The 15,387-nt window shown below is 39.1% G+C and overlaps 1 protein-coding gene across 3 annotated transcripts in view; it reads right to left on the bottom strand.

Annotated features, from left to right (window-relative positions):
* The window catches only part of KIAA0232 (KIAA0232 ortholog), a 63,741-nt gene that overhangs the window by 22,934 nt on the left and 25,420 nt on the right, over positions 1 to 15,387 (bottom strand). For all 3 annotated transcript variants that reach the window (XM_012665115.1, XM_012665114.1, XM_012665116.1), the window contains exons 2-3: positions 13,929 to 14,066; positions 867 to 933 (exon numbers count right to left, since the gene is read on the bottom strand). In XM_012665115.1, the coding sequence (XP_012520569.1) occupies positions 867 to 933; positions 13,929 to 14,066 (205 nt within the window). The remainder of the gene's footprint in view (positions 1 to 866; positions 934 to 13,928; positions 14,067 to 15,387) is intronic.

Here is a 15,387-nt window from a genome sequence, read left to right as displayed (position 1 = left end):
TGATACAGTTCTCTAGAGGCACTTAAGAGACGACATCCCCTGTGTACTTATTCATTAGACCAAAAGGAGAGAACATCTGTTTAGATTCCAAAAATATTTTTTAACAAAATTCTGCACTCATGGACTTTAAATTGACTCATCTTGACTAATACTAATCTGTAAAGAACACGCTTCATTATAATTAGCTCTGTCACTTAACATGGAGATAATAAGCAAGGGTTGTATTTCAACTAAAATAGAAAAAAGGGCTATTCTCTCAGCTTAGACCAGGATACTTCCACCATTAAGAGAAGGCAAGGAAACAAGGATCCTTAACCTTAACGTGTAGGTCTCATTCTTAGGGACTACAGGAGAGTAGGAAAAGCAACTAAGAGGAGGGTTCGTGTATCAAAATGACTTACTGAGCTTATCAAGTCTGCCTGTCAAAAAAATTTGAGACTCAAAACAGAAGTCCCTTCTAAACCTGAAATAATTATTGTCAACACCTTTGAAGGCTTTAATATCAACAGGCAGATGTTAACAGAGGGGTGAGGATGGGGAAAGGAAGGAAAAAATATTGCTCTCAATCTCTGGGCTTCAACTTTTAAGACAAAAAATGAAATGTTTCGTATGCATGAGGGCACACATGGAGTAAGTATCTCCCTTGGGAGCAGGGCTGTCTGCAAGTGACTGCTGGGCTGACACAGAAGCCACTAACAGAGCTAAAGATGGAGCATGAGGCTGGCCTGGTGACATACACTAAACACAAAGACTTTATTCTTCTTGTTCTTTTTTATGATCAATTCTAAGATTTTCCTCAATCCAGATTCCTTGGGGATACGATCCTGGAGTGTGTGCACACAGTGCTTTCGAAGCGATGCCCTCACCTTGCTTACTCTGAAGGTCTTTCAGTCTGGAGCAGAGCTCCTCCACTAAAGTCTCGATACCAGAGCTCTGCACGACAACAAAAAGACACATTAGTTTACTGCCAGGTATATAAAAATCAGGTATTTATATACTTTTAACACAAAGGTCTTACAAATTTTCCATGTTCTAAAATAAATACATTACCAATATTTAAATGAATACCAGAGTTTTAAAATTATAGGCAGATAATTACCTATAATTATCTACCTATAGGTAGATCCAAATTAGTATACATATTTTACTAATAAAGGATATTAAATGGAACTTACTGATAAAATGTGAAAATATTCATGTAACTCCCAGAATGGCTTCTGTCTTTTCAAAGGCGTATCATATTGCTCAAGGGGCAGACTTAAGGACCTAAATGCCCACCATATGGCCAAAAGTCAGTTACCATCAAGAAGAGTATTAAATATTTATGTGAGCAAGGTCTTGTACCAGATTCAATACAAAGGAAAATCACAAAAACCTAATCTTAGTCCCCTAGGAGCTCACAGTCTAAAGAAAATAGGGTAATTTTTTTTTTCTTTTGTAAAGAAACAGGAATACTCATGACTGCAACAAAAAAAGCAGTCAAGAAAACGTAAGTCAATACCGGGAGTGAATGTGAAAGCTTTGTCTTCTTTTAAGGGTCAGGATCAGGGTATAAGTCTCTACACAGAATTGGGATAAAACTTAAGGACAGTGCATGGAAGAATCTGGAAATAGGAGGATAAAAATAAGAGTCAACCTTTAAAGAAAAATGAATGTTGAAAACAGGCACAAGCAAATAATCTTTCACTGTGTATACTTTTAAACTTAAGATCCTTTACTTCTCACAAGAAAGAAAAATCTTTTACAATGTATAACAAAGTGAATACATGTCTTTAGATTTACTTAGTGACCCCAAAAGTCCTAATGAAATTAGAATCAAGTCTCTTTTGGTGGGCACGACATGAACAGATGCACATGACAGAGCGTTCTGCTAACCCAGCGCCCTCACTGGGCCTTCAGGGGCTAAAAATAGACCTTTGCCCCATTCACTTTAACTCAAAATGACTCAGCACAAGTATTACAGATATCCTCAATAAGAAATCTCACAGTTTCATAATTTGAGTAGCAAGAAAACAGATTGCTATGAAAACAGTTAATTGTAAACATGATAGTTATATTCCATCCCCATCATACCACAGCTTTTAACAGGAAGACAGAAAAATGGGCCAGACAAGAAGAGCTGCCCTTTCCTTAAAAAATACTTTTTAAAACCATGGCAGATATTAGTCATAAACATTGCTCGACTATACAATTCTATCAGATAGAGCGTGCTTACCATAATGCTCAAGGTGTGATGAGTACGGCAATTATATTCCATTTCCTTCAGATCATGAAACTAACACCAGTGTCAGCTGACACGCTGCATACTGTTCTGTACAGCAAGCCTATGTCACTACGTTTTTAAACCTAGGGCTACTCTCCAACTCAGAACACTGAACCTCTAGGGATCGCTTATTAAACTTGTTTCAATACTCTACAATGGGCTGCCATTTAATATACTATCACAGAATGATCATTACAATCTAGTGACTGGACTTTTTTTAATGCTTTAGTTCTTGGAAATTAACTACCTACACACAAATATATATTTATTTATATATGAGAGCAAATATATATATATGATACAGGAACAAGTGATACATATTTGCCTACATATATATTTTACATATATATATATTGCTTTCATATTTAAATAGTAAAAGAGCTTACTCCTTACTCCGTAAAAGCAGGCTCTACCAAGTAAGTTTTTGTTTTCTTTCCTTGACCACCTCCAGCATCCTACTTATATTTTTTTTAAAAATTGTGAGAACACTGGGTTATCATCATAGCAAACTGAGAGGCATAAAGGGACATAAGAAGTTGCCATTGCACCTGTTGTCTCTGACAGATATTACCTAAAGTGTTAATTTAGAGCTGTTAGTTAGAAATTTTATTCACTTTCCCAATTATGACATAAAGTACTAGAGAATTTTAGTAATATTTTAGTAGTATACCATATCCATGAGGGCATTCAAGAATACTTTGAGTATTTTTATACCAACAGTATCTTAAGAATCCCAGAAAGATTAAATTATATTCATATTTTAGTAACCACTCAAAAGAAGCACATATTGCAGGTGAAAAAATGCTAACACTCTACCCTTACATTCATGAAAAACCACTTTTCCTAACTGTAAAACGAATAATACCCAGCCACCTCCTGGTATCCAACACACACGTGTAAAAATGTTCTGCAAACCACGAAAGCACTCTAAAATTCAAGTTACATGCTCCCAATCTGCAAAGTGGTAAGCCACATACAGGGACTGGCAAATTTCAGTATACATTTGGTAAGCCATCGTGGATGCATGGTCAGCCAGCTACTGGTTTATCATTCACTCATCCAGTGAACAAATAGTTACGAGTATCCTGCCTCTCTGAAGTTTACATGCTAATAACTCTTAACTTCTCTGTGCTGAGTGGAATGTATTTGGGTTCAGAGTCCTGCAGGCCTGGGTCTGAACTTCTGCCCTGCCTGCCACACTCACTGGGCAGCAAAGGGCACTTCCTCTCTCTGAACCTGAGAACACCACCATTTCCCTCTCAAGATTCACCAGGATAAACTAAGATGACATATACATGTGGTGTACCCATCAGAGAGTCCCTGTCACTTTAGTTACTTAAATCTTGGTGCCATATCTAGATTTCACACATCTTCCACTTTCTAAAATCTCATTTTTAGATTCATTGCTTCAAAAATATCTTTAATATTTGCTATGATTCAGTTTGAGGCTGGAGGAGTGAGAAGATAATTAACCTGATGCAGATCACCAAAACACCTCTGGGTCCTTCCTGGACCCCACGGTCTGCTCTCTCCCACTCTGACCAACACTGACATGCGCTCTGCTCCTAGGCTGTGGGGAAGGCTTGAAGACAGTTATATAACGATGGAGACTGGGCCTCGGTCAAATACAGCACCTAGTGTCCTATTACTTCTGAGAGATTCTTACCTGTTCCTGACAAATTCCTATCGTTTCCCATCCCCACAACATTTCCAAGGCTTCTCTATCCTCTCCACACTTCCCTTCCTTCTCAACTCATGACCTTAGTCGTTAGTGTAAAGTAAACAAAGGCAATGTGACTTACTCTGCCATATTCTCTCTCCTAACCATATTTGAAGGTTTCTTGGGGTCCTGCAGGCCTGGGTCTGAGTTCCTGCCCTGCCACATTTACCGGGCAGCAAAGGGCATGTGTGCCACTTCCTCTCTCTGAACCTGAGAATACCTATGAATTCTGACCCCTCATTCATATGTTGCCATATTAATCATCTCACAGGTTAATCTTTTATGGACAGCTCATTTAGACTGGATATTCCCTTAATGGACAAGTGTTCCCACCCTAACACTATGACCACTAACCAATATGATGCTCTATGGCATTTAACTGCCTGTCCCCTTTGCAACAGCATAGTAGAGTCAAAGAGATGTGGGTTTAAATTTCATCCCGGGGTTAACCAAGTGATCCTACATAACTTATTTACCTATCGAAGCCTCAGTTTCCACATCTGGAAAATGGTGCAATAGCAGGTTATTGAATTTCCTGTACTGGCCCCTGAATTTTTTTTCTCTCCCACTTACCATTTCTTTATCTTTTTGTTCTACTTTCTGGGAGATTTCCTATCTTCCAAATCTTCTACTGAGTTTTTCATTTCTATTATCATGTTTATAATTTTCAAGAGATTGTCTTGGCCCTTGAATATTTCCTCTTTACAGCAACCTCCTCAGAGAGAAATCCTCCATACTTCTATACCCTTGGAATATAAACCTATTTGTCAGTGTCTGGCAGTCAGGAAGCAGAAGTGGATGGGGGGTTTACCCATCAATTTCCCAACTTTCATTTATTCTCCAATTTCCATTATGGTGTCTCATGCTTTTCCTCAGGGGTGTCTATTGTCTCAAAGTCCAGAACCTGTCTGTTCAATCTCTCCAGAAAGTAACTGATAGGGGCAAGCCTACTACTCTGGTGCCCCCAATGAACCATGTCTCCTAGCATTTGCCCCAAGTTTGGGCCCCTCCAACAGTGACTGGGCTTCTTCACATGAGACATTAGCAAGTGTGACACATGATCTCTTGGAAGGCTAACTCTTGGGTTCCATCTGCCATGTGGACAGAAGTCAAAGCTCTCAGACATGCTGGCTGAAGCACCAGTCATATGAAGAGATTAATCCTGGATATTCTAGTCCCAGCTGCCATCTAACTGCAGCTGCATGAGAACTCAAGCAAACCCAGCAGAAGAACCTCCCAGCTGAGCCCTAGCTAACCTAACCCACAGAATCATGAGAAATAAAATGGTTGTTTCAAGCCACTAAGTTTTGGTATACTTTGTCATATAACAAAATAATGAAGGCACAGGCTTCCAAACACCCTGTGTTTAGCCCTTCCCTATACATGGAGCTCTTTCATCATTACAGTTTTTAAGATCTTAGACTTTATTTCTAAAGCACAGTTAGAAGACTAGTGGGAAGAAGCCCAACTAGATACCAATAGCATGATTATTGACGATAACAATAATCATTTTATGGGAGAGTAAGGGATTAATCCCATACTTTAATGACTAGAAGTTTTTTAAACCCTTTTAAAATTTAGAACTACATTAATGTTAAGCCAATAAACAAAGCAAGTCAGAGGACTGAGAATATATCCCAGGGTTCATAAACTTGTGCCTTCAGTAGCCAAGGGAGTAATATAAAGTTTTAAAAACCACCAAAACGAAAACACTTTTTCTGCCAAGGCACCTGCAAGAGGGCAGTGATTCCTATCCTTAAACACAGAAGGATCTACAAAAATTGGCCTGCCTCCAGCTCCTGTACATGTGCTCTAGTGTCCTAGTTCACTACTAACATCTTGTTGATTTAGACAGATTCCATTTTTTAATATACGCAGAACAAAGTCTTGTTTCTTCCTTTAACTTGGAGATGGCACTTTCTTTTCTCTTCAGATCCATGTTCCTCCTATAACAACTAAACTTCCTGAAAAAGATTTGGGACGGAAGCTTGGAAGGCTCTGGGTTGAATGTCTGGATACTATTTGTCACATCTCATTGTTCAGTTAAACAAGAACAGTCAGTTTTTCAAAGCAAAACTTACAACAATTATTTTTAATCTAGGAAGCATGAACTCTTAAGGAGACTATCAATGGGCATATAAAAAATAATTCATATAAGAAAAGCTTATGTATAACTTTCTGGTTAGGTCCGCACCTTTCATCAAATACTCAAGTCAGTAAGGCTAAAAAGGGTAAAAACAAACAAACACACACAAAACCCACTGGCTTCAATCCAGTAATCTGATGCCTAAGTATATACACTAGAAGTATTATACATATGTACAAGGCTAAGTGTACAAGAGTATTCCTTACTACACTCTTTAACAGCCAAAAATGGGGAACAACTGAAAGGTCCATTACCAGGAGAACAGATACAGGAGGATAGATTAAGTACCTTTATCAGTCTCACAATGGACAACTACTTAGGAATGAAGAGAAAATATAAGATCACGTTACCAAAATAGATACATTTTTTTTTTTTTTTTGAGACAGAGTCTCACTCTCTTGTCTGGGGCGAATGCCGTGGTGTCAGCCTAGCTCACAGCAACCTCAAACTCCTGGGCTCAAGCAATCCTCCTGTCTCAGCCTCCCGAGTAGCTGGGACCACAGGCACGCGCCACCATGCCCGGCTAATTTTTTCTACCTATATTTTTAGCTGTCCAATTAATTTCTTTCCATTTTTTGGTAGAGACAGGGTCTCGCTCTTGCTCAGGCTGGTCTCGAACTCCTGAGCTCAGAACAATCCGCCCCCCTTGGCCTCCCAGAGTGCTAGGATTATAGGCGTGAGCCACCGCACCCAGCCAAAATAGATACATTTTCAAAAATGTTAACTAGAAGAAAGTTGCAAAATATACAGAGTATAGTATCATTTATATGAAGTTTAAGAACATGCAAAATAATGGTACATATTTCTGTACAACATATAGTAAATGTACAAAAATATGCATGGGGAAATAAATGCCAAGTTGGGTACAGTGGTGACTCCAAGAGGGATGGAGAGGAATGCCATCAGGAGAGGGCACAGGGGTCTCCAACTGTGCCCCTGGAATCTGGCCTCTTCAGCCTCAGTGACGACACAGACTCACGGTGCTGTCCTCTGGCCCCTTCCCAGGTCTTCCTTTCCACTCTTCATGCCCTCAGCCTGTTTTCATACACTATACCCCAACCCCACACATGCCTATCTTTATACCCTTCTGCTCACCTTACTCTCAGATTTTTATACAAGCCCTTCCCTCTCTGATTTCCCTTTTCATATCCTTACTTTTCAACATTTCAAAGATCAGGAAATTTCCTGCAAAAATCCCAGTTTTCCACCTTCTCTAAAAAGAAGTCAGAAGGGCTGAGCGCAGTGGCTGATGCCTGTAATAATACTAGCACTCTGGGAGGCTGAGGTGGAAGGATCACTTGAGCCCAGGAGTTTGAGGTTGTACTGAGCTATAATGATGCCACTGCATTCTAGTCAAGGTGACAGAGCAAGATCTGTCTCAAATTAAAAAAAAAAAAAAAAAAGTCAGAAGATTTGGGCTAGATAAACAAACAAGAAAATGCTCCATTATCCAATGCTCACCCCCAACAACCACACAGCCTTGCCAACCCCATATGTGCATATTCAACTGCCTTTTCAAAATCTTCTCTTAGCTCTTTGATAGGAGGCATTTCATACTTAAATCTTTATGAATACCCACCCTCCCACAAAGATGTGCCTTCCCTAGGTTCTTTTTCCTTAGTAAACAGAAAGTACGTTCTTGCAGTTGCTCAGACTAAAAATCTTGGCTATTTTCCTTGACTCCTCCCCTCTTTGTCTAGCCCACATCCAATCCTGTCAGCTCTGCCTTTAAAATATATTTAGTTCTCACCATTATCTACCTCTGAACCACTGCAACAGTGTCCTAACTGGGTTCTCTGTGTCTGCCCTCTGCCCCCTTCAATCTACCCAGCTCACCCCACCTTGTCTAGTCTCAATGCCGCAGGTGTGACCTGACCAGCATCTGATCAGCATTTAAGTCACGCTGCATTACTCCTCTCCAAACCCTCCAGCACATCACAGCTTCTCAGAGGAAAAGCCAAAGTCTTTTTAAAGGCTTGAATGCTCTAGATCCATCTATATTCCCAAAGAGGTAAGGCCGAGGCGTCCCCAGCCAACGATGGCTGTGACAACACAGCAATTGTGAGCATTCTCAGCTTAGTAATCACTAGTTTTTTCTCGGGAAGGTCTGGCCTATAGAGGACGCACAGCATCACTTCGTACAATGTACATAAAGCATCCAGACCATGCTCTTATTATTACCTAGAAAAAGTTAGGTTCAACAGTCTACATGCCAAGAATAATATACAGTCATCCCTGTGTTAGATTGGTTCCAGGACATGCCCAACCCCCCCCCCCCAATGGAAAACAAAATCTGTGGATGCCCAAGTCCCTTATCATGGTGTAGTGGTGTAGTATTTCCACATAACCTACGCACATCCTCCTGTATATTTTACTTTTTTTTTTTTTTTAGAGACAGGGTCTTGCTCTGTCACCCAGATTGGAGTTCAGTAGCATGATCACAGCTCACTGCAGCCTGGAACTCCTGGGCTCAAGCCACCCTCCCACATTAGCCTCCCAAGGTGCTGGGATTACAGGTATGAGCCACCTCACTCAGCCCTTCCAGTTTATTCTAAATCATTTCTAGATCACCCACAATACCCAATACAATGCAAATGCTATGTAACTAGTTGTTATACTTTATTGTTTAGGAAATAATGACAAGAAAAAAAGTCTGTACATGTTCAGTATGCAAGAATCCATCGTATTTTTTCTGAATATTTTTGATCTGTGGTTGGTTGAATCCACAGATGCGGAACCCATAGATAAGGAGGGCCAGCTGTATATGATCAAAATTAACCTTGAAAGTAAACTGCCATGAAATAGTACATGGTTTTTTTTTGTATATACAATCCTGTACAGCATATAAATAATACATATACAAAATGCCAAGAGGTACTTCACACTTTTGCTAGCAAAAAGGGTTATACTTGGGAGCTTAGCTGAATGTGAGAATATAAGTGAAATGATAATACTCCATTACACTGAGGGCATAAATCCTCTAGAAGGCTCTTTAAACAACGATAGATCTAGTCAGTTATCCAGAGTAAGCTGCAGCACTGTTACTATCAAAACTAACTTAACTAAAAAAAGTTATCATTGCATTCTATTTACTCTCCAAAGAGGGCATTTTAAGTTTCTAATCTTCTAACCACCTTCAAAGTGGGAGATGAAATACTAGCTTTGACTCAGTTTTAAGTGGCTCAATAAAAACAAAATAGAAATATAACTAATTAGTAAAAACAAACAATATTCAAAAAGCCCTAACTTTGGGAGTGGAGAAAACAGAACCAAGTAAACCCGAGGATTCAAAAAAAAACAAAAGTTGGGGCACAGTTCAATATTGTTTTCTATTTTTTTAGATGGGGAAAGGAAGGGCAGCCTGGATTTATTTAACGGTATCAGGTATATATCGTGTCCACTGATAACAGAAATGAAACAGACCACTCAGGACACTAACATTTAATAAAGAATATGCATCTGAGGGAGGGTTTGAGTTGCTTATTAATGAATCATAGCACCTCTTCAACAGACCCCATTACTAACTGCAGCCAAACTAAATGCTTATATATGTATTTGCAAGTGCAGCTATATTATAGAAAATGAATACCTGGAGACTTGTATGTTATCTGCATGTGTAAATGAAAAGGGAATTAGGAAAGGCACTTTCAGATGGGACCTACCAACCAACAAAGCCCATCAAAGGCCACAATTCCCTGGGGAAATACATAGTTACCAACTATTGACACAGCCGAGTTGCCATACTGTTTTGGCAATGTCTCTCAAATAAAATTTTGAGCTGGACAGGTCAAGATATGTGCTGTAATGTGGGGTTCAATTTATTACAAGGATAAAGTGGAGGTATAGTGCAATACCCAAGAACGTAAAAGTTGAGTCAGAAGTAAGCCATTTTCGGCCGGGCGTGGTGGCTCACGCCTGTAATCCTAGCACTCTGGGAGGCTGAGGTGGGCGGATTGTTTGAGCTCAGGAATTCGAGACCAGCCTGAGCAAGAGCGAGACCTCGTCTCTACCAAAAATAGAAAGAAATTAATTGGACAGCTAAAAATATATAGAAAAAAATTAGCCGGGCATGGTGGCACATGCCTGTAGTCCCAGCTACCAGGGAGGCTGAGGCAGTAGGATCGCTTGAGCCCAGGAGTCTGAGGTTGCTGTGAGCTAGGCTAACGCCACGGCACTCACTCTAGCCCAGGCAACAAAGTGAGACTCTGTCTCAAAAAAAAAAAAAAAAAGAAGTAAGCCATTCTCCTTAAACCATGACACAGTGAATACTCTGATAACTATGGATTTTTTTCACAGAAATCATTCAAATTGTAACTATAATAGTCACACACACAAACATGAGAAAAGAATTCATCTCACATGTGATGCATACCATCCCCACTATTTCCTACCTACACCTATAACTAATATAACTGTCTATATTATTGTCATATAATTGTCATTAACATTTTAATCTACTAGATTGTAAACTTGAATTGTTAGTGGGTTTTTTTGTGATTAGCTGGTAGTGACTGTCTAAGGAGTTTACTAGAAAGAGCTATAAGAGGACATTTAAACTGGGTGGGAAAGCATAGCACAGTACCACAAACATTACCATCCTCGGTATCTAGGAAATGAACAACACACTTAAATGCAAACGTTTGTTGTGGCCAAAACATAAAATAAAATTTTGCATTGTAATTTCCTATGTAGGTCCTCCTTGCTCCTTTCCTTCCATTAAAGCCAACAGATAGATTCTAAAAAGAAAACCAGGGGACACAGCGTACAATTCATAAAGTACCACACTGATTCTTTCTATTGCTTCAGGCAATAATTAAAGAGGGTTCTGTTCAAGTTCTTTCCATTGGCTTCCCAAGAATCAGCAGAGCTGGTTTCAGGATCTGTAGACTGATGCACACACAACAGCATGTGGCTCTGGAGCAAGAAACTGAGACTTGAAGACTGTCTCTTCATTCATTCCATAAGTAATCACTGAGCACCGGGAATACAGCTGGCACATTCATTTCCTCAATTTAAGTTTGATAAGATTTAAAAAAATCATTATTAGGAAAAAGCAATGCAACCATTTTTTATAAAATGAGAAAAACAAGATAGGACAAGTATGCTTTATTGGAGTCAAAAATAAAAATCCCACCTATGACAGCTAGGCAAAAAAAAAAAGCATTTTGCAAAGCAATAACCTAAAGAATCAAAGATCTTTGCAAACCACTATCCTTCCCTTGCACTATTTCTACCTAATACCAAGTTCTTTTGAGAACACAACATACTCGCCTAGCATGAACTATACACAAATTAAACAAGCTATAAGGAGTAGGGTCTTGCATTACCCTTATAAGGTTTTTACACTCTTCATTCTTTCACAGTTGATTTCAGCTGCTCCTGTTGTTTACTCAGCTTCACTGTGAGCTGAAGATTAGAGTTATTTCTCAGGAACTTTGGTCCAAAGAAGAAATAAGACCCTTTCTCAGATTGAAATTGCCCTACTCATATTTTCCTCCCAACCATGACTCAGCAGCTTCTTTGGATGTTGCTCAAAGAATTTACCTGAACTAATCTCTCACCAAAAAAACCATCTGCATCTAAATTCCTTTAAAAGCTCCAAATTACTTTATCAATCTACTCCCTCAGTGTCACGAAGAAAACACCATTTGGGTTACTGTCTAACCACAGTTTTCTCTGCAGACCTCTCATCACTCACAGCCCCTGCTGAAGGGGTGGACCTCCAGGCAGCCCTTCCTGCATGCCACGGCTTATCAAATCAGGGGTGGACACCTGGCTCAAGGCTAGCCAATCAGATTCTCTCTCTAGATGGTGCCGGACTGCAGAGTTCAGGGGTCATGCTGGGCTGGAATCTCCACTCTTCATCACATGTATACTAAAGCACAGAGAGCCAGAGTTCAGGAAGAAAGGGAATGACCCAGACACAGGTAGAGAAGCAAATGAGAGACTGTGAGTCATTACAGAAAGTGACTTTGTCTGTCCATCCTATAGTTCCCAGTTCAGGTCCCTCTTAAGGTTGTTACACTTCCAGCACCTGGTTTCAGTAAGATATCCCTATATCCTTTATATATATTTATATTTTTTCTAAACTAGGCTAATTATGTTCCTTCTTGTACCTGACTAAAGGTATAAGCAGTAACTTCCAAATTCCTAGCCCATAGTGTGTAAGACAGCAGCCTTAAGAAATTCAGAAGATAAAAAAATCAAAGGGGTGGGGGAAAGGAAAATAACAGTTGGGAGTAGGAAAAAGGATCAGAAGAAAAGGGTAGGCTTTTTAAACAAATGAACATTACATTCATTTCAAGAGAAATTCAGCACCTTCTATGTGATAAGCACTCAGTCTACCAGCTAGTAGGAAATAAAAAAGACAGGCCAGGCACTGTGCCTCACACCCGTAACCCTAGCACTCTAAGAGGCCAAGGCAGGAAGATGACTTGAGCTCAGGAGTTCGAGACCAGCCTGAGCCAGAGCGAGACCCTGTCTCTACGAAAGACAGAAAAATTTGTCAGCTGCAGTGATGCACGCCTGTAGTCCCAGCTTCTGGGGAGGCTGAGGCAGAAGAATCACTGGAGCCCAGGAGTTTGAGGTTGCAGTGAGCTATGACGCCACTTCACTTGAGCCTGGATGACAGAACAAGACTCTTGTCTCAAAAAAAAAAAAAAAAAAGACAGGTAACTCCCAAACCTTGACCCAATGAGCACAGTCAAACAAACAATTGTAATTTAGGATGTGAAGGCCATAATATTTGAGGTATATACAAGGTAGCCTGAGTACATGGCCAGGAAAGCCAGGCTTTCACAGACAATTCTGCGTTGGATGAAAACCCACAGTGGGAAACCTGAACACTGAACAGTAAGTGTTAAAAGGCACGTGCGGTAGGTGGTAGCCAGACAGAATAAACTTCCACAGTTTATCAAATGTAGCAAAGCTGGCTATCCCAACATCAGACCTTTGAACAATTTAGGTCAGGAAAAAAGTTTCTGGGAGTCAAAATCCTCTCAATTTGACCTTGCATCATAAAAGTACTTAAACCACACTATCTCAAATAGCATGGTCAAAGCAAAATAATTGTTAAGTAGTTATGATCTCAGAGATTACATAAGAATTCATAATATTAATTTAGATAGATGATAATATTCTAAAATTATTCTGTTATTTCAGGATGTTGAAAGACATGAGAAATATTGTATATAAAGTGCTAAAAGAGGAATAAAATCTTATAATATTTTCTAAAAAAACAAAAAGAAATTAGCATATATAGGCCAGGTGTGGTGGCTCCCGCCTGTAATCCTAGCACTCTGGGAGGCCAAGGTGGGAGGATCGCTCAAGGTCAGGAGTTCAAGACCAGCCTCAGCAAGAGTGAGACTCCGTCTCTACTGAAAATAGAAAGAAATTAGGTGGACAACTTAAAATATATAGGAAAAAATTAGCCAGGCATCGTGGCACATGCCTGTAGTCCCAGCTACTCGGGAGGCTGAGGCAGAAGGATTGCTTGAGCCCAGGAGTCTGAGGTTGCTGTGAGCTAGCCTGACGCCATGGCACTCTAGCCCAAGCAAGAGAGCAAGACTCTGTCTCAAAAAAAAAAAAAAAAAAGAAAAAGTAGTATATATGAAACAGTATACCTTATAAAACTTTCAATACATGAAAAAATAACATAAAGGAAAAGTAATAATGTTCATGTTACAGTGGTAAGATAATGAGTAGTCTATTTGCCTAAGTTTTTTGGGTCAAGCTGTTACATTTGTAAACTTCAAGCACCCCCTCTTTTCTTAAGTATTAGAAATAAAATGCAAACTTACTTCATCAGAAGCAGATCGAAGACACTGGACAGCAGCCTGTTTTTTCATTTCTTCTAGAGTTAAATCTGAACATTTTTTCTTACTCTTTCCCCATTTTTTATAAGCTCCTTTTTCCCAGCCCAGGAAGATGTCATTCTCCTACAACAAAATAATACCAGGTTAAATGAACAGCAAGTCTCAGCCACTACTGTGCTCCACTTACTTGAACACACATTCCCCTGCCACATATATTAAGTAGCAAAATGGCCCCTTGCATTTTAGGACGAACTTGTCAATTTCTGCAATAAAGGCAGCTGGGATTCTGAAAGGGATTGTGGTGAATCTGCAGAACAGTGTGGGGAGTATTGCCATCTTAATAATATTAACTTTTCTGATCACAAACATAGGATGTTTTTCCATTTATTTAGGTCATCTTTATTTTCTTTCAATGTGCACAGTTTTTAGTGCACAAGGCTTGAACTTCTCCAGTTAAATTTATTCCTAAGTATTTTATTCTTTTTGATGCATTGTAAATGGAACTGTTTTCTTCATTTCATTCCTTAGGATTTTCTATATTTGGTACAAGAGCATGTCATACATGACTAGAGATAGTTTTACTTCCTTTCCAATCTGAATGTCTGTTTCTTTTTCTTACCTAATTGCCCTGTTAATATTTATTTATAACATATTTCATCTTTGAGAACAACTTCACACAAATAGAAACTGCCAAATGCCGGTATTAGTCCACAAGCATGAGTTTAACTGAACATATTAATTGCTTAGGTATTTATAGAATCCTGTTAAATTCTTGTATTGATATTTCCTTTTAGCATATCTGTATGTGGCAGATTAGTCTCTTCCAAGTGAAAGTTAGGTGAAAACTCCTCAACTGAATAGATTTTGAGACAAACAAATTTCCTTTGCACTGTATCAGGGATGAAAAATGCTGTTGAAACTGCAGTCTAAGCTTGGAACATGTCCACTATAAATCTACATGGGGATGGATTTTGTTTCTTGTTTTAATTTTTGTTTTTGAGACCGGAGTCTCACTACATCATCCAGGCTGGTCTTCAACTCATGAGCTCAAGTGATCCTTCTCTCCTGCCTCAGTCTCCCCAGAAGCTGGGATTACAGGTGCAAGCCATCACACCTGGCTTTTATTTTAACTTTTGACAGAGTGAGAAATATATAAAGCAGCTTGATATTATTTATGATTCAAACAATGTTATTTATTAGAATGATTTTACTACATTATAAATTTTGCATACAAGTGCTATTTTGCCATGTAATTTTAGGTTGAATTCATTATGAAACATCAAATCTGTAGCAAAAGCTACACAAATAATAGCACATTAGACACATTTGTTTACATTCTGCTTTTTTCACTTATTATATTTGAGACTTCCCTCATTCTATTTTTTCTGGCTTCGTGTACTGTACAAATGTATCATAACTTAGTTAACCAACATTTAACAAACAG

The sequence above is a fragment of the Propithecus coquereli genome, unplaced genomic scaffold (assembly GCF_000956105.1).
Source record: "Propithecus coquereli isolate 6110/MARCELLA unplaced genomic scaffold, Pcoq_1.0 Scaffold962, whole genome shotgun sequence".
In the NCBI taxonomy this organism is placed as follows: domain Eukaryota; kingdom Metazoa; phylum Chordata; class Mammalia; order Primates; family Indriidae; genus Propithecus; species Propithecus coquereli.
Note: the sequence above shows the minus strand (reverse complement) of the source record. Positions and strands in the feature narration are given on the sequence as shown.